Source organism: Priapulus caudatus, unplaced genomic scaffold (assembly GCF_000485595.1).
Source record: "Priapulus caudatus unplaced genomic scaffold, Priapulus_caudatus-5.0.1 Scaffold239, whole genome shotgun sequence".
NCBI lineage: Eukaryota > Metazoa > Priapulida > Priapulimorpha > Priapulimorphida > Priapulidae > Priapulus > Priapulus caudatus.
The window spans coordinates 311,843-332,719 of NW_014577300.1; the positions used below are offsets into that span (position 1 = coordinate 311,843).

The 20,877-nt window shown below is 42.6% G+C and overlaps 1 protein-coding gene across 1 annotated transcript in view; it reads right to left on the reverse strand.

Moving 5' to 3' along the window:
* Positions 1-20,877, reverse strand: part of LOC106807875 (hemocytin-like) — a 62,784-nt gene that overhangs the window by 22,783 nt on the left and 19,124 nt on the right. Inside the window, exons 32-58 of the mRNA XM_014810366.1 lie at positions 20,691-20,726; positions 20,419-20,448; positions 19,941-20,129; positions 19,666-19,779; positions 19,077-19,234; positions 18,619-18,765; positions 17,807-17,951; positions 17,270-17,456; positions 16,367-16,554; positions 15,895-16,106; positions 15,320-15,604; positions 14,978-15,108; positions 14,233-14,413; positions 13,678-13,813; positions 13,377-13,471; positions 11,348-11,487; positions 11,033-11,210; positions 10,741-10,885; positions 10,470-10,561; positions 10,173-10,312; positions 9,822-10,002; positions 9,428-9,572; positions 6,953-7,044; positions 1,343-1,482; positions 1,005-1,185; positions 600-744; positions 294-385 (exon numbers count right to left, since the gene is read on the reverse strand). Of these exons, the coding sequence (XP_014665852.1) occupies positions 294-385; positions 600-744; positions 1,005-1,185; positions 1,343-1,482; positions 6,953-7,044; positions 9,428-9,572; positions 9,822-10,002; positions 10,173-10,312; positions 10,470-10,561; positions 10,741-10,885; positions 11,033-11,210; positions 11,348-11,487; positions 13,377-13,471; positions 13,678-13,813; positions 14,233-14,413; positions 14,978-15,108; positions 15,320-15,604; positions 15,895-16,106; positions 16,367-16,554; positions 17,270-17,456; positions 17,807-17,951; positions 18,619-18,765; positions 19,077-19,234; positions 19,666-19,779; positions 19,941-20,129; positions 20,419-20,448; positions 20,691-20,726 (3,905 nt within the window). The remainder of the gene's footprint in view (positions 1-293; positions 386-599; positions 745-1,004; positions 1,186-1,342; positions 1,483-6,952; positions 7,045-9,427; positions 9,573-9,821; positions 10,003-10,172; positions 10,313-10,469; positions 10,562-10,740; positions 10,886-11,032; positions 11,211-11,347; positions 11,488-13,376; positions 13,472-13,677; positions 13,814-14,232; positions 14,414-14,977; positions 15,109-15,319; positions 15,605-15,894; positions 16,107-16,366; positions 16,555-17,269; positions 17,457-17,806; positions 17,952-18,618; positions 18,766-19,076; positions 19,235-19,665; positions 19,780-19,940; positions 20,130-20,418; positions 20,449-20,690; positions 20,727-20,877) is intronic.

Sequence of the window (20,877 nt, forward strand, 5' to 3'; positions counted from 1 at the left end):
AATTAATTGCGTCGCTATTACCTTGGCACCCATCCCGAAAACGAGTTCAATCTTCCATCGTATGCTGGATTCAGGGCTTCCTCTGTTGTGGCTATGATCTGGTTGTCTTTCACAACAGCATTATCATCTATGTTCATAGGCTGTTCGCACACCGTTGGCCTCTGGAAGAATAACACAACTTTTAAACCAGTGCCCCCTGGACAAACGTGAACAAACACAATAGTTTGGATCTTTTACCGTCTACACGTAGAGTGAACAATCTACTGTAAGGAATATAAGAGATGTAAACAAACCTCAGTTGTTGCAGTAGTTGTCCGTGGTCTAAATGTCCTTCTAGTGGTTACAGTCTCAACAGGGCGGCTTGTGGTGTAGACGGTGCTCACCTCTTTGTAATACAATAATGTATCATTATGATCATTATGTTAACATGGCATTATCCTCTTTAACTTAAAAGTATTTCATTGTAATATATGCACGTACACATATAGCAGTGATTGTGAACCACCTAAACACTATATAAAGTTATATAGTTATACAAGTTATAACACAATATAGCTTTTTATTATTGGCCCCATACATATAATGATGCAGTTACTTACCAAGTGGATAACAGCCAAGCAGTTCAAACCTCATGCCGATGCCATTATTCCACGTGACAGGGTGGATACGAAGAACACGAATGGGAATGTCCCTGGTGAACAAGTTAGTAACTGGTGTATCCTGGTCCGTGTTAGCTGTGAATACCTGTTGGATAACATAATTGTTGCAATTAGTAAATTTGAATCAATAACGGGAATTTTGAAGAGCTAATGGAGGTATTGATTGACTAAGGTGAAAACGTGCAGGTGGCCGGGTACATGGAAAGAAAACTCTTTGATTAATTAGTAAAACCACTTGTGAAAAATCAAATCTATAAGCGAGATATGGTTAATTTGAAAATAACTAACTATCCTATGAATTCGTTTCTGAAGAACTAATTTATTTTCGATCTTCCGAAAACTTACTGTAGGGTTTCCATCTGGAGAGTCACTGTAGTATGTGAATGGTGCTCGACCATCAACGCTGTAGGATACCCTGTAGTTGGTGACCCAGTAAGGACGCTCATTGTGTCCCTGTGTTACAACTCCTGAGATCTCCGTTGGTTCGTGAAGGCGAACCTCAATATATTGATTCACATCTTGAATCCTACAATAAAAAAGCAAATGCGTATCTTATCAATAACGACCGACACGGTTCAACAAGATTAGCAAGTTATTAGAACGTTAAAACATACACGCGTACAGATAACACGACAAAAGTCATGTTACCAACAGAAAGGATATATCGATTAAGTCTCTATTACCTTGGAACCCATCCCGAAAGCGAGTTCAATCTTCCATCATATGCTGGATTCAGGGCTTCCTCTGTTGTGGCTATGATCTGGTTATCTCTCACAACAGCGTTATCGTCTATGTTCATGGGGTATTCGCACACCGTTGGCCTCTGAAAGAATAACAAAACTTTAAAAAATGACATATATACAGTGACACCTGGCAAATGTGAACGAATACATGTACACTGGCATATTTTACCCACCTAGTCGGTAGGTCCTAGTGATGCGATCCCTTATACTGGGACGTAAAAAGATGCTATAACAAAACCTCAGTTGCTTGCATATGTTGATCTCGACCGTGGTCTAAATGTCCTTCTAGTTGGTTACAGTCTCAACAGAGGCGGCTTGTGGTTAGACGGTGCTCACCTCTTTGTAATACAATAATGTATCATTATGATCATTATGTTAACATGGCATATATCCATCTCTTAATACTTAAAAGATATTTCATTGTAAATATATGCACGTACACATATAGCCAGTGATTGTGAACCACCTAAACACTACTTACAAGTATATATATACAAGTTATACACACACATATACCTGTTTTATTACTTGGCCCCATACAACTATAATGATGCAGTTACTTACAAGTGGATAACAGATATACGCACGCACGACCTTACAGCTTCAACTGTGAATTCATTTAGGTTTATCATCATCTTATTTATGTTAACCTCTATATATAATACTTATTGTGTTCATTTTCACTATAAAAATTACACGACCTATATTAATTCAAGAATGTATCCTATATCGGGAGTTCGTCCAGATTATACTTTTGTTTTATAAACATGGTACCGTCGGATGGTTTGCTCAAAATATTAAAACTGCTTTATATATAGGAAACGAGTCACGTAGGTGACTCAGGTTCTCGCGAAGTTCCGCGCTTGTGGCTTATTAATTGTTCGTTTACGTTGTGTGTAGGATGTATAGCTAGTGGCATAATTACTAATGCCCCCGTCTGGGTCCTTGTGAACAGCAATCGCTGCGCTCCGTGGGTGAACTCGACAAGACTTTCACTGTGTAAGTTAAAACTGCTTTAAGCTTGAAAATGTGTGTAGCTTGGCAGCGCCGCGTTGTAATATATATTATAATGTGCTGGTAACAGATTGTGTGTTGTGTGCAATGAGCTAAATTTAAATTAATAACATTCGGCTGTTGAATTTGAGTGATGTATGTTAGATGCTGGTGGTGGATGTGTTTGTGTTGTGTCGTTGTCGTGTGTGTGGGTATTGATTTGACTTAAGCGTTTTTGTAGTGTGTGGAGTTGTGTGATAGCAGTGCTGTGCGTGGTGGCGTGCGTTGCGTGCGTGCGTTGCGTGCGTGCGGCGCGCGGTGTGTGTGTGTGCGCACTTTGGCATCATTCTGCATCGCTGTGCTGACTCATCATATATCGATTGGTTACTTGTTAGCGTAATAATGAGCGCGTACAGTTCATAGTCTGACCCTAATGCTTATGTATATAATAAGCTAAAAATCGCGAATTAATTATCCGTGTCGTATTGTATTAACTTTTTAACATTCGGCACTACACACACTCACGCTGCCGACACGCAGTGTGTAGCGCACGCATCGAACACTACAGCGCAGCCACACACCACACGTCACGCACGGCACACACACACCACACACACATCTCACGCATCGCACTGCCCGCACGCACGCACTCACCACAAACACACACACATACACACATACAACGACACATACATACACCCATACACACGCCGGCACGCTCAGGCATCGCACGCACACACGCACGCAGACATGCACGGCACACACACTACGCACACACACACACAGCACACACGAACACAACACCAGTGCACACAACGACCGCCATCACCACGCACACAACACCCACTCACACACACACACACACCAAATTTATTTATATATAGACTAGCGTAAGGACAGGACTTCAATTCTTGATAAATATTTATATAACCGACTCGTTTCTTTTAGAGCAACGTGTTTTCACTTTCTTTGCCATGCTGAACTTAACGTGTAGATCTATGTCATCGTTTTTATGGTCAGGTGAACAGTGAATGATCATGGGTTGTCACAAACCTTGAATGTGCCCGATTTAAAGGAAACTGCCGAAAGTAATTAAGAATGGTTCTATCTATGGTAAATTACCCCATGGGAAACACGATTCTTAGTAAGTTTGTTTATGAATCATAACACAACAAACGAGCTTGTTTGCGTATGGGGTTATAAAGTTCTCCCCCAATGGGTAAGAAAGAATAAAGTTCAAAACCCACTCGTGGATGAAGCCAACATATGCGGTTAATAGGTTTTGAAAATGATAATAGAGCCAACTATCCTAAATTCGTTTCGTGAAGAACTAATTTATTTTTGTTATTATCTACTCTTGGGTTCGCACTCTCCGCTTATATCCATGTGAACGCGAGAGCTTTCTGTTGCCCAATTATCAGTAAAATTGATCATATATATGGGAAGATGGGGTTTCCATCTGGAAGCCGCAAGTCACTGCTACGTTATACGTGAATGGCGGCTTGGGTTGCCTTTTTCCATGACGGGATTTGATAAAATAAACGTTTGCCTTTCTCGGTGAGACTCGCATAACGTCGATCACGAAATTCATCTAATCGTGGGCGGCTTCAGCGTTGAATTTTATGTTTGGTCGTGTAGCTGATAGATTTCCTGTTGTGGTCCATCAACGCTATAGGATATCCCTGGGTGAGCCGCGATCGGGCAAATGCTGGTGACGGTTGGTTGAATGCGAGTGGTTTAGGTAAAGCACCCGCTGCGTACCTTGCTACACGGATTGCTGCTCTGCTGAGTGAGCAAGGATGCCCAGATATGGACGCTCATTGTGTCCCCATGCTGCATGCTAGCAAGGATCGTGTCTGGCATGCTAGCAGGGCATGGTGTCTTATCGCTAGCAGGGATGGTGTCTTGCAGTGCTAGCAGGTTATGCGTGTCTGCATGTAGCACGGCGATGGTGTGGCTGGTCTGCCATGTAGCAGTGGATGGTGTCTGCCATGCTTAGCTGTAGATGAATACAAAGCTTGTTCCCTGTCTGCATGGCATAGCAGGGGATGATGTACTTGCTCCAGATTGCTGCAGGTTTGGGTAATACTGGTGGTGTACGTGCTCCGCGTGAACTACGTAACGAAGATTGGTTATAGTTGATTTACATCGTGAATGCCTTACCATAGTGAAAAAGTAGCAAGACTAGCAAATGGAGTGGTGTCTGCACTGTAGCAGGCGGATTAGTGTTTAATCAATAACGACCGCGGTGTCTGCATGCTAGGCAGGGATGGGTGTTGATGACTGCGGGATGCTGATGCTGCATGCTAGCAGCCGAGGACGCGGATGCTGTCTGCATGCTAGAGGGATGCTCTTCGATGCTACGAATTGCTAGCAGGAGGATGGGTGATTGCTATGTGCTTAAGCCAAGGGATGGTGTCTGGCATGCTAGCAGGTAATGCGTGTTCTGCTGCTAGCAGGATTGGTGTCTCATGCTAGCAGGGATGGTCGTCTGCATGTAGCAGGGTTGGTGTTCTGGCATGCTAGCAGGGACTGGTGTCTGATGCTAGCAGGATAGGTGGTCTGAGTTGCTATGAGGGATAGTCTGATCTGCTTATGCTAGCAAGGGAATCGGGTCTAGAACTGTTTTGATTACTCGATGACTAACGCAAGAACGGGATGGTGTCTGCATGCTTAGCCTATGGGATTGGTGTCTTGCATGTAGAGGGATGCGTGTCTGCATGCCCTAGCAGGATCGCTGTCCTGCATGTAGCTGTCAGGACTAATGCTGTCTGCATGCCTAGCAGGGGAATCTGACACTGACGTGCTGGACATAGCTAAAGTCCGATGTGATGGTTACCCAACAGAAAGGATTATTATCGATCTAAATGTCTGCACGTCTATTTGCTAGCATGCGTGATAATTACTCTGTCCTTAAGCCCCAAAATTGCTCCGCAGGGATTGAGATGTATGGCGATGTCTACTCAAAGTTATGCAGGGATGGTGTCTTGCTACTCAGCTAGCATCGGAGATTGCTGTCTGCATGCTAGCGGCGGATGTGTCTGCATGGCTTGGCAGAGATGGTGTCTTAGCATTGGCTGCAGGGATTGCTGTCTGATGCTTAGCAGGGATGGTGGTCTGCCATGCTGAGGGATTGGTGCTGTCATGCTAGAGGGATTGGATTGTGTCCTTGCATGCTAGCAGGGATGTGTCGTCGCCATGCGTAGCGCAGGGATGTGGGGTCTGAATGCTATGCACGGTGATGTCTTGTTGTCGTGCTGAGCTCAGGGATGCTGTCCTGAATGCTTTGCCAGGGAAATTGGTGTCTATGATGCTGCCAGGGTATCGCTGTTGCAGTGCTAGGCAGGGATGGCTTCGCCGTGCTTGTCTGAGTTGCTGCTAGGGGTACTCGCTGTCGCACTGCTAGCAGGGATATGCTGTCTGGCATGCTAGCAGGGCTGGTGTGTTGCTTGACATCGCTAGCAGGGATGCTGTTTCTGATGTTGCAGGGGATGCGTGTCTGCATGCGTAGCAGGGGATCGGTGTCGTGCACTGCTCGCAGGGCGAGATCTGTGCTGCGCATGCTCGAGGTATTGGTGATACTGGTCATATGCTCTAGGCGGGGGAGAATTGGTGTCTGTTCATTTAGCGTAGCTAGGTTAGATTGGTGTTTGACATGTCCTAGAGGGATTGCGCTGTCTGCATGTGCTTAGCGGGGATGGGGTGTCCCTAGCTACTGCCTTAGCCTTGGGCACAACGGCAGCGTTATCTGTAGCATTGGCGGTCTATCGTTTCATGCGAGTATCTCGCACACTCTGGCTGATTCTGCATGCTGCTAGGGATTAGGTGTCTGCATTGCCTAGCGGTATTGGTGTTCAGTCATGGCTGGCAGGGATAGGTTGTCTGCTCAGTTAGGCAGCGGGATGGTGTTCTTGCATGTACGCAAGGGATGGGGGTCTGCATGTAGCAGGGGCATGTCGTCTGCTGCTGCAGGGAGTGAGAGTCTTACATCGTAGCAGTGGATGGTGCTCTGTGTCATGCCTAGCAAGGAAATGGTGTGTCTTGACGCTGCTCAGCCTCAGGATGTTGACTGCAATAGGCTAAAGCTATGAACGGATAAAACGTGTCTTAGAACAAATGATAGCATGAACGATGATGCTGTTGCTATGCTAAGCAGCGTATGGTGTTCTGCATACTGCTAGCAGGGATGGGTGTCCTGCATCGCTCGCAGGTATGCTGTCTGGAAGTATTGCATAGCCAGTGGTTGTTGTCTGCGCATGCTAGCAGGGAAAGTGACGGTGTCTTGCGTGACATGCCTGTCCAAGATAGGCGATCTGGTGGTCTGTCCATGCTTGCAACGGGTCAGAGAACTTGAGGTGGTCCTGCCCCATGTAGAAAGGGATGAAGTGTTACATTACACTGGATGATTTACCATCCTAGTCGCGTAGTTTCTTTAAAAAATGACATATATACAGTGACACCTGGACAAATGTGAACGAATACATTACACTGGATATTTTACCACCTAGTCGTAGAGTGATGGATCCCCTATACGGGACGTAAAAGATGTAAACAAACCTCAGTTGTTGCAGTCGTCGACCGTGGTCTAAATGTTCTTCTAGTAGTTACAGTCTCAACAGGGGGGCTTGTGGTGTAGACGGTGCTCACCTCTTTATAATGCAATATAGAATTATTATATTAATCTATTAGCGCATTAGCATATACAACTTAAAATATTTAATTGTATCATATAAACGTACACATAGTAAGGTATGTAAACCACCCACACACTATAAGCTATGAGTCTATATAGTCCAATATCTTACCAGAAGAGTTGTATTTTGTGATGAATATGCATTTAATATGGTTAGGGGGTCTCTCAGCATAGATTTTTTGTAATTAATTGTTATCAGTACACCTGCGTTTATAATTAGAAGCGCGCCCTAGCCTGTAGGGTGCAAAACGGCTACTTCGATCACCCCTTCCCGTATTTCCGATTGTCTCCCCTGTCCCTCGCTCAGCCTAATTCTTCTTCTACCGCCCCTCAGCTATCTTCCCTGTCGCTTTTCCTCAGTCTCCTACCCCTCTCTCTCTCTCACAGCAAGCTATATCATGCAGTTTTCTTTAGTCCGTACTGCCCGCCTGAAACGGTGCTCGCGCATGCGCAATATCTCCCGAAAAGAATCATATTTTGCAAAGAGTATGCATTTAAAATGAAGAGGAGTTATCCTAGCATGGATTTATATAATAACATTCTATCATTAGACATCCCTTAATAAATAGGAAGAAGACCTTGCATGTAAGCTGACCACTGCATATACCAGTCAATACATAATCTGGCTATATTAGTGTGTTGACGCATGCGCAATATCTTACCAGAGGAGATATATTTTGTGATGAATATGCATTTAATATGGTTAGTGGGGTATCTCAGCAAAAATTTCTGTAATTAATTGTTATCAGGACACCTGTGTTTATAATTTAGAGAGCGCCCTAGCCTGTAGGGTGCAAAACTACTACTTCATCCCTTCCCGTATTTCCCATTGTCTCCCCTGTCCTTCGCTCAGCCTAATTCTTCTTCTACCGCCCCTCAACTATCCTCCCTGCCGCTTTTCCTCAGTCTCTTACCCCTCTCTCTCTCTCTCTCACAGCAAGCTATATTATGCAGTTTTCTTTAGTCCGTACTGCGCGCCTGAAACGGTGCTGGCGCATGCGCAATATCTCCCGAGAAGAATCATATTTTGCAAAGAGTATGAATTTAAAATGAAGAGGAGTTATCCTAGCATGGATTTATATGATAACATTCTATCGGTAGACGTCCCTTAATAAATAGGAAGAAGACCTTGCATGTAAGGTGACCACTGCATATACCAGTCAGTACATAATCTGGCTATATTAGTGTGTTGACGCATGCGCAATATCTTACCAGAGGAGTTATATTTTGTGATGAATACGCATTTAATATGGTTAGGGGGTATCTTAGCAAAGATTTCTGTAATTAATTGTTATCAGTATACATGTGTTTATAATTAGGAGAGCGCCCTTGCCTGTAGGGTGCAAAATGGCTACTTCACCCCTTCCTGTATTTCCGATTGTCTCCCCTGTCCCTCGCTCAGCCTAATTCTTCTTCTACCGCCCCTCAGCTATCTTCCCTGCCGCTTTTCCTCGGGCTCTTACCCCTCTCTCCCACAGCAAGCTATATTATGCAGTTTTATTTGTCCGTACTGAACGCCTGAAACGGTGCTCGCACATGCGCAATATCTCCCGGGAAGAATCATATTTTGCAAAGATTATGCATTTAAAATAAAAAGGAGTTATCCTAGCATGGATTTATATGATAACATTCTATCAGTAGGCATCCCTTAATAAATATGAAGAAGACCTTGCATGTAAGGTGACCACTGCATATACCAGTCAGTAAATAATCTGGCTACATTAGTGTGTTGACGCGTGCGCAATATCTTGCCAGAAGAGTTATATTTTGTGATGAATATGCATTTAATAGGGTTAGGGGGTATCTCAGCATATATTTCTGTAATTAATTATTATAAGTACACCTGTGTTTATAATTAGGAGAGTGCCCTAGCCTGTAGGGTGTAAAACTACCACTTCACCCCTTCCCGTATTTCCCATTGTCTCCCCTGTGCCTCGCTCAGCCTAATTCTTCTTCTACCGCCCCTCAGCTATCTTCCCTGCCGCATTTCCGCAGTATCTTACCCCTCTCTCCCACAGCAAGCTATATCATGCAGTCTTCTTTAGTCCATATATACTGCACGCCTGAAACGGTGCTCGCGCATGCGCAATATCTCTCGAGAAGAATCATATTTTGTAAAGGGCATGCATTTAAAATGAAGAGGAGTTATCCTAGCATGAATTTATATGATAACATTCTATCAGTAGACATCCCTTAATAAATAGGAAGGAGACCTTGTATGTAAGGTGCCCGCTGTGTATACCAGTCAGTACATAATTTGGCAACGTTAGTGTGTTGACGCATGCACAATATGATACTTTTAATATTGGTCCCATACATGTAATGACGAATGTACTCACCAAGAGGATAACAGCCAAGTAGTTCAAACCTCATGCCGATACCATCATTCCATGTGACAGGATGGATACGAACAACACGGATGGGAATGTCCCGGGTGAACAAGTTAGTAACTGGTGTATCCTGGTCCGTGTTAGCTGTAAATACCTGGGTAAGATAATTGTTGCAATTAGTACATTTGAATCAGTAACAGTTAAAGAGCTAGTGGAATTATTGATTGATTAGGATTTAAACGTGTAGGCGAGTACATGGAAAGGAAACTCATTGGTGTATTAGTAAGACGCCCGATGAAAAACTCCGAATCTATGATCGCCATTTTGCTTCGTTATTTGAGAAATAACTAACTATCCTAAATTCGTGTCTGAAGAAATAATTTTCGCTCTTCAGAAGACTTACTGTAGGGTTTCCATCTGGGGAGTCACTGTAGTATGTGAATGGTGCTCGACCATCAACGCTGTAGGATACCCTGTAGTTGGTGACCCAGTAAGGTCGCTCATTGTGTCCTTGTGTTACAACTCCTGAGATCTCCGTTGGTTCGGGAAGGCGAACCTCAATATATTGATTCACATCTTGAATCCTACAATAAAAAAGCAAATGCGTAACTCATCAATCGAGTCCGTTATACCTCAACACGATTAGCAAGTTATTAGACCGTTAAAACACCTACACGTACTAAAAAAGATATATATAAACAAATATCACTTTAATATATCATCAGACGGCGAATATAAATTACGTGTGTATTACCTTGGCACCCATCCAGAAGGCGAGTTCAATCTTCCATCATATGCTGGATTTAGGGCTTCCTCTGTTGTGGCTATGATCTGATTGTCTCTCACAACAGCGTTATCGTCTATGTTCATGGGGTATTCACACACCGATGGCCTCTGGAAGAATAAAGAAAATTACACATCTGACGTATAGACATAGCCACCTGGACTTATGAATTATGAATTCAACAGCATATATAGTTTATCATCTATTCTTAGAGTAAAAAAATCTGCTATTTTTTAGAGCGAAGGGGCGTATAGGATCTAAACAAACCTCAGTTGCTGCAGTCGTCGTCTTTGGTCTAAATGTTCTTCTAGTGGTTGCAGTCTCAACAGGGCGGTTGGTGCTGTATATGATGTTAGCCTCTTCATGGCGTAGTGAAACAAGCATTTATTATGTTAGCAGAATTATCGTTAACGAACTGAGCTACATCAGTAATAATTGTATATAAATTTTGAACATTCGAACAGCATATAAGGCACTTCCTGCTCCTCCCACACAATAAGTATTATTGTATTGGCTGTCGCAAGACGAATGTACTTACCAAGAGGATTGCAGCCAACAAGTTCGAACCTCATGCCAATGGCATCCTTCCATGTTACCGGGTGGATACGAAGGACACGGATGAGAATGTCTCTAGTAAATAGGTTTGTCACGGGCGTTTCCTGATCCGTGTTAGCTGTAAACACCTGTGGGGCAAAGGTTATGCATAAACTTATAGCTCTCATTGTGTTTAATGGGAGATTTGGTTGATTGGGTTCACAAACCAATCACGTGGCAATAAAGAGCGCGTGGCATTGGCTTCAATGACCTATTCTGTCATTAAAAATACTTACTTTAGGATTACCATCAGGTGAATCACTATAGTAGCTGGTGTCTCGTCCATCAACGCTGTAGGATACCCTGTAGTTAGTGACCCAGTAGGGAAGCTCCTTGTGTCCCTGTGTTACAACTCCTGAGATCTCCGTTGGCTCATTAAGGCGAACCTCAATATATTGGTTCGAATTGTGAATCCTGGATTAAAGTTATGGAAATAAAAATGAAAGAATATTCATATTAATTGTGTATTAAAACCCAAAAATATCGGAAAACATTTAAACGTCGGCTAAAAAAAAGTTAACCCAAGTAAATCTATAGTATGTCCTTATTACCTTGGCACCCAGCCAGAAGGCGAGTTTAATCTTCCATCATACGCTGGGTACAAGTCTTCCTCTGTAGAGGCTAGCATCTGGTTGTCTCTCACCACAGTAGTATCGTTTATGTTCATGGGCAGTTCACACACAGATGGTCTCTGCAAACAAAAATTACGATTACACGCGATTAGGCGCGTTCACACTGGCGGGAATTAGCGGGATGCAAATCTCGGTTTTTGCATCGCGATCGAAATCTCAAGATTTTTACAAGTGTGAACGCAAAAATCTCACTACGTATCGCGATCAGCATCGCGCTGCAAATCGCACTTTAGACTGCGATATTTGGGAATAGATTAATTGCATAGCGCGATTAATTGCACCGCGGCGTGTGTGTGAACGCTCGCGCAAATAATCCCGGTATTTTCTATCCCATCATACGATGTGTTTACGTAAATACGTGCAAGATCGTAGAGCCTAGCTACGTTTAACGTACAGAGCTAGAGTAGCATACAGTTAACGTAATAGAGCTAGAGTAGCATACGGTTAACCGTAACAGAGCTAGAGTAGCATACGTTAACGTAACAGAGCTAGAGTAGCATATTACGTTAAACGTAACAGGCTAGCATACTACCAGAGCGATGTGCCACTGCTTCATGTGAATCGACACCGAACTCGTAATCCCCGGTAGATACATAATTCTGCGCGCGCGCGACCGAAGAGTTTTATATTCCCGGCTTGATTATCTAATGGTGTGTATTCTGTTTCATTTAATTCGATTCAATTCATTCGATGCGTGAACGAATCGATCGATCAGCATTTCGATGCGTGAATCGCATGATTCGATGCATCATTCGAATCACGGAATCGAATCATTCGGATTCACGCCATCGCAATCATTCGATTCACGGCATCGAATCTCGATCACAGCATCGAATATTCGATGCATCATTCGATGCGTGAATCGAATGATTCGATGCGTGAATCGAATGCATTCATGCGTGAATCTGAATGATGCATCGAATCTTCGATTCCGCATCGAAGTCATTCGATTCACGATCGAATGATATGCCTACGAATGATTCGATGCGTGAATCGAACTGATTCATGCGCGAATCGACATGATTCGATGATCATCTCGAATTCACGCATCGATGATTCGATTCACGCATCGAATCATTCGATTCACGCATCGAATCATTCGATCGCATCATGCGCATTGCCGTGATCGAATGGATTCCGATGCCGAATCGAACTGATTACGACTGGCATCATCGATTCACGCATCGAATCATTCGATGCACGCATCGAATCATTGATTCACGCATCGATCATTCGATTCACGCATCGAATGATTCGATGCCATCATGCGATGGCGTGAATGAATCATTCGACGTGCGCTGACTTATCGAATCTCGATGCATCATTCGATTCAACCGCAGTCGAATGAATTCGATTCACGCATCGAATCATTTCGATTCACGCATCGAGTTCATTCGATTCACGCATCGAATGAGTTCGATGCAGTCATTCGATGGCGTGAAATCGAATGAGTCGATGCGATGATCAGACATGCGACTGCTGTGAATCGAATGATGCATCGAATCTTCGATTCGCGATATCGAATCATTCGATTCACGATCGAAATGCATGCCATCGCAGATGATATTCGATGACCGTGAATCGAATGACTTCGATGCGTGAATCAAATAAATGCGATAACATCGAAATGTTTATATGTGATAAAATGCGAATGTTATATGTGATAAATCGAATGTTATATGCGATAAAATCAACCATAAAACAAAAATCGAATTATGACACAAACAACATGCCATAGATATCAGGCATGCGCAGTTCGATTAATAGAATTATCCCGCTCGGCGATTAGCGAGATATTTCCGCCTGTGTGAACAAGGGCACAATTATCTCGGTATTTCCATCGCGATTAGCATCGCGGTTTTTCTTGTGTGTGAACACGCCTAATATTATAAGGAAAAGATTCTTAATTCAAACAGCCAGAGAATACTCCCGTATTCATTACACGAACCTCAGTTGTCGCAGTCGTTCTTTGTGGCCTCAGTGTTCTTCTTGTTGTCAGCGTGCTGATAGGACGTGCTGTGGTGGTTCCAGGCGTCGCCACGACTACAGAATCACAATATATGAACATTCACACTCCAAAGAAGGGCGAAACCTCTTTTAGCCAGCAGAGATTTAGCTAAGGAGTGTTTCTCATATAAATAAGACAAACAGGTGAAGAGAAGAAGTAAAATTATGCTAGCCTTAACAACTACTGTCATTTGCTTCACGCGATAAAGAGCCAGTTTAATGACGACAACACTGACACTTACTGCACCCATACAGCTCCATACGTAGCCCAATGCCTTTCTTCCATGTGAGCGGGTGAAGACGCACTGCGCGAACCGCGATTTCTCGATTGAACCAGTTCGTGACGCCTGTATTTTGATCATCATTAGCTGAGAATACCTGAAAAGCACGTTAAAATAACGCAGATGCCTTTGTTAGATTCAATATGATTATACAATAAAGAATGTTATGCCTTCATACTTGGTAAACCGGTAGTATTAGTTTACGTATAGGCAAAATGTCGCATTCGCCATGATGAGCACACACATAGCGTTTTCCTTTGCTTGCTTAATTAAGCCCGTTTCAAGCACATTTCATAAAGCAAACATGGCATTCACAATGGTATTCAGATGAATTATCACCAATTAAGGTAGCGGACCAAGCGGCCACGGACGAGCAAGGGGGTGGCGAATGGGTGGTAAGAAAAAGAAATAGTAGAAAGGTTAAGAGAGATATAGGGCGCTGTGAGAAGATAAACAGCGGGAGAAAGAGAGGGATAGATTAATGAAGAGAGTGAGTAAAGATATCATCTGACGTACTTTGGGGGTGAGGTCTGCAGATTCCCTGTAGTATATAAATGGCTCCAATCCAGTTACGCTGTATGACACTTGGTAGCCAGTGACCCACTCATCGAAGGTCGCATGTCCCTGAGTTTCTACACCAGTGATCATTGTCCGCTGGTCAAAGCGGACTTCTATATACTGCTGATCATCTTTTACTCTGAAACACGAGTAGTATACATTTAGCATCGTAGAGCTGTGGCATAATTCGCGTTCATTTCGCTGCTTGTTGATTACTCTAGGATAACATGCATGGAAAATACATTGATTCATTGACACACCTCATGAGGTTCTCCCGTTTATATTCATCAATAGTGTAAGAACTGGTAGGGGTTTGTCTAAAAAAAAATCTAAGGAATCATATGTGGCACTCGCTACTCGCGTGTCACAATGTTACCTAGTATGGTTCGTGTCAAAATTTGGACACATATGATATGTAAACATAGCTGCGCAGAGTATTACTGCTTGGTGTTAAAATTGCAAGAGTAACCCGACAGGTTTTATCCCAACAAGGCAGGTTTTAAACATGCGCGTGCACTGTAAGTTAGTATTTGACATAGGACCTAACTGCTACTACTTGCCATAATATTAGGACATTTACGTTATGTAAGTTATACTAGTCCCAGTCATCCCCCTCATTCCTTTATTTGCAAACAAGCTTATATCAGGAATTAATTGATTGATCAATGATCCGACTAGGGCAACAATTAAGTGTACGAGGTACCTCGGTCGCCATCCGGTGCGCCCATCTAATCTTCCTAGATGTGGTGGATAATTCTTCTTTGATGTGCTTGCTGTAATCTGGTCGTCCCTGATTTCTCCATCATCACGAACGTTCATAGAACTGGCACAGGTCTGGAAAGATTAAAATAACTCAAAATCTAAGAAAAACTCTCAAGCCAATGTTTGTGTTCTATCACTAGTATTGTTTAGTCCGTTGCCAGTATGACGTCGGATTACGTAATGATTCCTGATACGTGTCAACAATAATGAAAACAACATCAACAATAGTGAGGTGTTATAACAATAATTAATACCATGGACTAACAATATCGTTAATACCCACCAGAGGAGGTGTGTTCGCCGTTGTTGTCTGACTTGTCACTGTCGACTGTGTGGTCCTTCGCGTTTGTGTTGAGTAGGTGGTTTTGGTGAGAGTAGATGTTCCTTCTGTCGTCGTCAGTGTCTCTCTGGTGACCAATGTCGTCTCCAGGCAGTTGCAGTAGACAGAGATCTCGAAGTCGGGACACCGGGGGCCAAATACCTGTTCCTCGTTGATACAGCGCAATCCCAGCAATACATCACAGCGGACGTTGTAGCCACTCACCAAGTGGCTGATTTTTGTACCAGCCTGGTAATACAAAGGGAAAACCAAATTTTAAATGAATTTCTTATGTCAAACAAAAAAATTGGGCTAAAACAACAAAAAACCTACACATTTTAGTAGAACGGGCCATCTCAAGGGTACCTACGTAGAGTAACTTATGCTAAAACTTCTTAATATTTTTTTCGTATAGAAAGATGCTATTTTATAGTAAAGCATCATTCACACCGGTGAACTCGGATAAAGATATGATATATTCTAATACTACATCTAAAGCTACTACCCGAAGGCATGCATACACAACCCGCTACACTTACGACGCGACATTGGATGTCTTCCATGTTTTCTACTTGGCACAATGGGAACTGCTGCCTCAGTTTGTTAATGTCCTCAATGTCTCCCAACGGGTGAACTTCTGCATCGTTGGAGTTCATCCATTCCGACCAGCCATGCTTCAGACAGCTCACGATGTTACTTCCAGATGTTGTAGTCGTGGGTGAGAGGGTGGTAGAGGGACGAGTCAGTGGAGCTGCAATAAAAGCTCTCTCGTGAAAAAAACTACCGCTCATCTTTTCATATAGCTGATGTCGATATTTCATTATTGAGTAGTTATGTATATTACATATATTGCATACATGTAAGGATACGATCGCAATGTTATTAGTACCCAGCTTAACAGAAATTATTGGTAGGTTAGAAAGGATATTGAGTTTCATTTGGCTAACGGACGAATAACGCTCCAACTACGTCGACACTTGAGCATGACTTTGACAAAGTCAGATTACGTACGGTTGCACTGGCAAAAGAAGCGCACTTCGTAGTTTTCACACTCGTTGTCGTACTGCTGATTATTAAGACAGGAGAACCCAGTGTCGGCGTCACAAGTCACTTGCTCTCTCGTCAGGTCCGACGGCACTTGGTCGTCTCGTGTTCGACACTCGACATCAATGGGTAGTTCGCAGAATGCGTATTCCAATCTACAAAAGATGTAAATCTCATCATTGTCATCTGATAGCGATAGAATAATCTTAGCATGTCAATTAAACCGCTTCGTTATAGAAGCGATATTCCATCAATAACCGTAAATTCCCACGTGTTCTAACCTCCACATATCGTAATTTACTCAATAATAGCATATAAAGCACTAATCTGTTCAGAATTATACTTCTTTTAAGAATATTATTTTTCCATAAATAGAAGAAATTACGCATGAATCATAAGATTGGAATGTATTGCTGAAATGTGAATTCGACAGTTGTTCAGGAGGCGTCAGCAGTGACATGACTGAGTAATTTTTTTAGCAGCGCAGAATTTTTAGCAGTCGTCCCATATTGTTTGTTAACGCGTTTAATATTTATGGATGAGCAGGCAAAGACTTAAGCAAGAGCTAAACTTACGCTTGTCGGTACATTAATATCTATCCAGGGGCGTAGGCTGAGCAAATGCCTGGGGAGGGGGCAAAATTTCATGACTCAACTGTGTAAATGACGGTCTTAATCGACATCCACAGTGTGGTAGGGGTGGATCTGAGACAATGCTTTCATGGATAAGTGTCCAAAAAAATCACGTAAGGGTTATTTACGAATAATAGCTAAATTTATTTTTTAATTTTGCCCCAAAATCTTGGGGCAGCTGCCCCTCTTATCCCCCCCCCCGCCAAACAGGCCATGGCCCTACTTTCTATCTATTTACCTGAGTTGACTAATGAGTTCGTTGTCACCAACGCCGATTTGTCGCTCGAATGGCTGATTGTCGAATGGCGTATCGGAGTCCATCCACTGCGTCCAGCCATCCACACATTCTGGAGATAGAGTCGAAGTCGGCTCCTTCTCAAGCTCTGTAGTCACGGTAACAGGTGGCCTCAGTGTTGTCATGTCATCTGAGAATAGACCAGCAATAAAATTAGTGCTGCGCCAGGCACAAATTACTTAAAATAAGCAGAAAACGATAAGCATTAGAATCCCCCACACAAAATAAAACACACAAGGCATACGTTATTTGTAATGTATGCAGGAATATATCACTAGTCACATTGCTCTTGACATTTATTTAAGACAATGATCCACTAGTTTATTCGTCTAGATACCACTTTCATTCTTATAAACTCAGCGCCCGTTATTCGTGCATATATGGACCGTGAGCAAGACAAAAATTAAGGAGTAAAAAATTACAAAGCAAATAATATATGAAGTTTAATAATAATGATATAAGCGCTATATATGCACGCACTGTTGTTGTTGCAGCCAATTAGTTCAGCTCTCATGGAAATGCCACCATTCCACTCGACTGGCACAATACGGATGTGTGCAGCGCCAATGTCCAGAAGGAACGTGTTTGTCACAATAGTGTCGCGGTCAAAGTTAGCCTCGAATATCTAGAATTAGAACAGTGTATTAGTAGAATATGAACGTGAATTCACACCATCAGCTCTACATAAAATGTCGCTGCTGTATGTTTGTATAGTTTAACCAGGGCCGTAGCTAACTCATTTTGTCTAGATGGATAGCCGCGCGCGGTTTGTGTTCTGGATAGTTGACCGTGCACCACTGCCCATTTATTTTAAGCGCGGCCGAAAAGTATTATCTTGGCTGGCAACGCGACCCGAGTTAAAGTGACACGAGTGTCATCACCCGTATACAATAGCATGGGAAAAGGATTGTGGCGTGATGCTGCGACAAAAGTGAAGTTTTTAGAGCGGATTTTGATATGCAAATCTCTTCCGGGCATACCCCTGTCCGCTTTAAGCTTGAAAGTTTGGCCAAAATGTGTAATCTTGGCTGGCAACGCGACCAGCGACATGAGCGACATTCCCCATGTACATTAGCATAGGATTGTGTCGGGATGCTACAGCTAAAGTGAAATTATTAAAGCGAATTTTGCTTTGCACATCTCTCCCGGGCACAAGGGTAGTTTGTCGTTGCCGCTGCTAAGGCATGGGAGAAACTGCCCTTCTGCCCCCACCGCTAGTTATGACCCTGTTAACAGATGACAAAACATATGTCTTCAACAGCAATACTTAGGAGTAAAACTCATACACGTACCTGCGGTGCAACGCCTGACACTGATACATATTGAAAGTTGCTTCCATCCACACTGAATTGTACCAAGTATTTAGTAACCCATTCGTCAGCAACCGGGCTACCTTGTACTAGTATTCCCTTGATAGTCATCACGTTTTCAAACGAGACCTATGGAAAGGGTAATGTCAGTTAACTAACGCAGTTAGTTTTAGACCCATTCTACTAACAAACTTTCATTTGTTATCAAAAAGTATTTTATCGCAAAGATTATTTTGCAGACAAAAAGCATGTCTACCCGCATTTTCAGGTACGCTAAAATCTAAGAGCTGCTTGTTATGCATGCGCTCCTATTTTATGTGCGTAATAATGGTGAAATGTTAATGCCTCTCTTCTGTACACAGATGGCCTTTGCAATTCAAACGTCTTGACACCCAATGTAACCGAAACTCCCATATGCCATATAATTATGATGGGTATACCTGTATCCATTGTTGCCTATCGTCAACAGCTGGTGACCATGCTCCTTTTGTGTTATTTACTTCAATGTAACTCAGTTGAGAACGACGTTTGAGGCTACTACTTGATAACGTCGTATCTGTCGCAAATTGACTTGCGATGTTCAAAGGTGACTCGCATGCTGCAAGAACGAATAAATACAACATATTAAAACCGTTTGTATCATGTGAATAAAGGCCGCCGCGCACAGTGAGAATTTGGCTCAGCGCACTTGGCGCGTGCCGAATTCTCACCATGTGCGGGGGCCTTAAGACATCGAGCATACACTAATCAGGGCATATAGATATATTATGTAACAATCATAGCACGTAGATGTCTATTCCCAGTCCTGTTATGCACCAATTAATAAGCGTATAGAATAAAATGTTGCCTATGAGATTTTCAGGGTGTGTGCAACACCTACCCTACACCAGCCCTGACTCTCCCCAACGCGCGTTCATCAGTTAAACGTAATAATGTGAAAATGCCAATCGGTAAATTAATTGCACGCAGGAATAAAAATATTTATCGATAAAATTTGCTAGCTTGTGATTCCGCCCAGGAACTACTTACTGTCTGTTGAACACTTGCAGAAGAAGCGAATTTCGTAGTCGGAGCAGAGGCCGTCCTGTTGCTGAAGGTTCAGGCAGCTTACGCCATTCTTCTCACACGTAACCCCAATATCATCTATACACAGATACACACAAAACACAAAATATTTGATTGCAATTGAAAACTACAATATTTATTATTAGATACTATGCGGCTTTCTGCCACTAATAATTTTTTACACTTCGACAAAGATCTGGTGGCATTTGAGTTTCACAGACGTTAGCTGGCATGTGTACCTGTGTCCAGGTAGTTGAGTTTGGTGACTGCGTCGCGACACTGCACGATCTCTACCTCATCTTCCGAGCAAAACTTAAAGTGCTTGCGTATCTCCTCGACACCTTCCCTCTCCTGGAATCCAGGTTTTGTGTAGGGGCTACTGAAGTTAAGCCACGCAGTCCAACCAGGTGTGCACGTGATTCCACTAGCTGCAAGAAGGGCACGATATGAAACTGTGTGATAGCAGCGGAAACAGAATGAGAGGGTCACAGCGACCATTGAGCTTGTCTTCAGTAAGTATCATCGTGCTACACGACTACAGTTGCATTATGATCAATAGCTTCTACATTCAAAATAAATATGGTATTTTTATGCCCAATTTTATATGCTTGAATTATTTTATTGGGTTTGAACACGGAACGAATATTTTGGATGGTTGCCATTACAATACTAGAAGAATTTACATGCTACCAATCTATAAACGAAATTAATATTTACTATCTATTGTGGTCCATCCTGGTACTTTTTCTGAAATTAAGAATAGCGTTAGATTAGATGTACTAGTTATTTTAACAGAGGGCAAACATAGGCAAATAAGAAGGTAAAACTTAGTTTTCACTGTGTTGTTATAGATGTTATTTTCTGGATGATATGTTCGTCTTGTCATATTGTCGCTTGCGAATGAATTGAATATCGCTCGCTTACGCCTTACATATTGCTAGCAGTGAGCCGAGAATTTTATTTTATTTGTCTAATAAGTCATTATATACTTGTCGTAGTTGGTGGTTTTGTGGTTGTCCGAGGATCTGCAAAACAAAAAAGAAAGAAGATTTATTACAATTATTATTAAACTAATAACATATCGTATGTAATGCACAAATATATATAATTCAATATACAATTCAGTTTCACCTACACACACAGACACACACACAGACACACACACAGACACACACA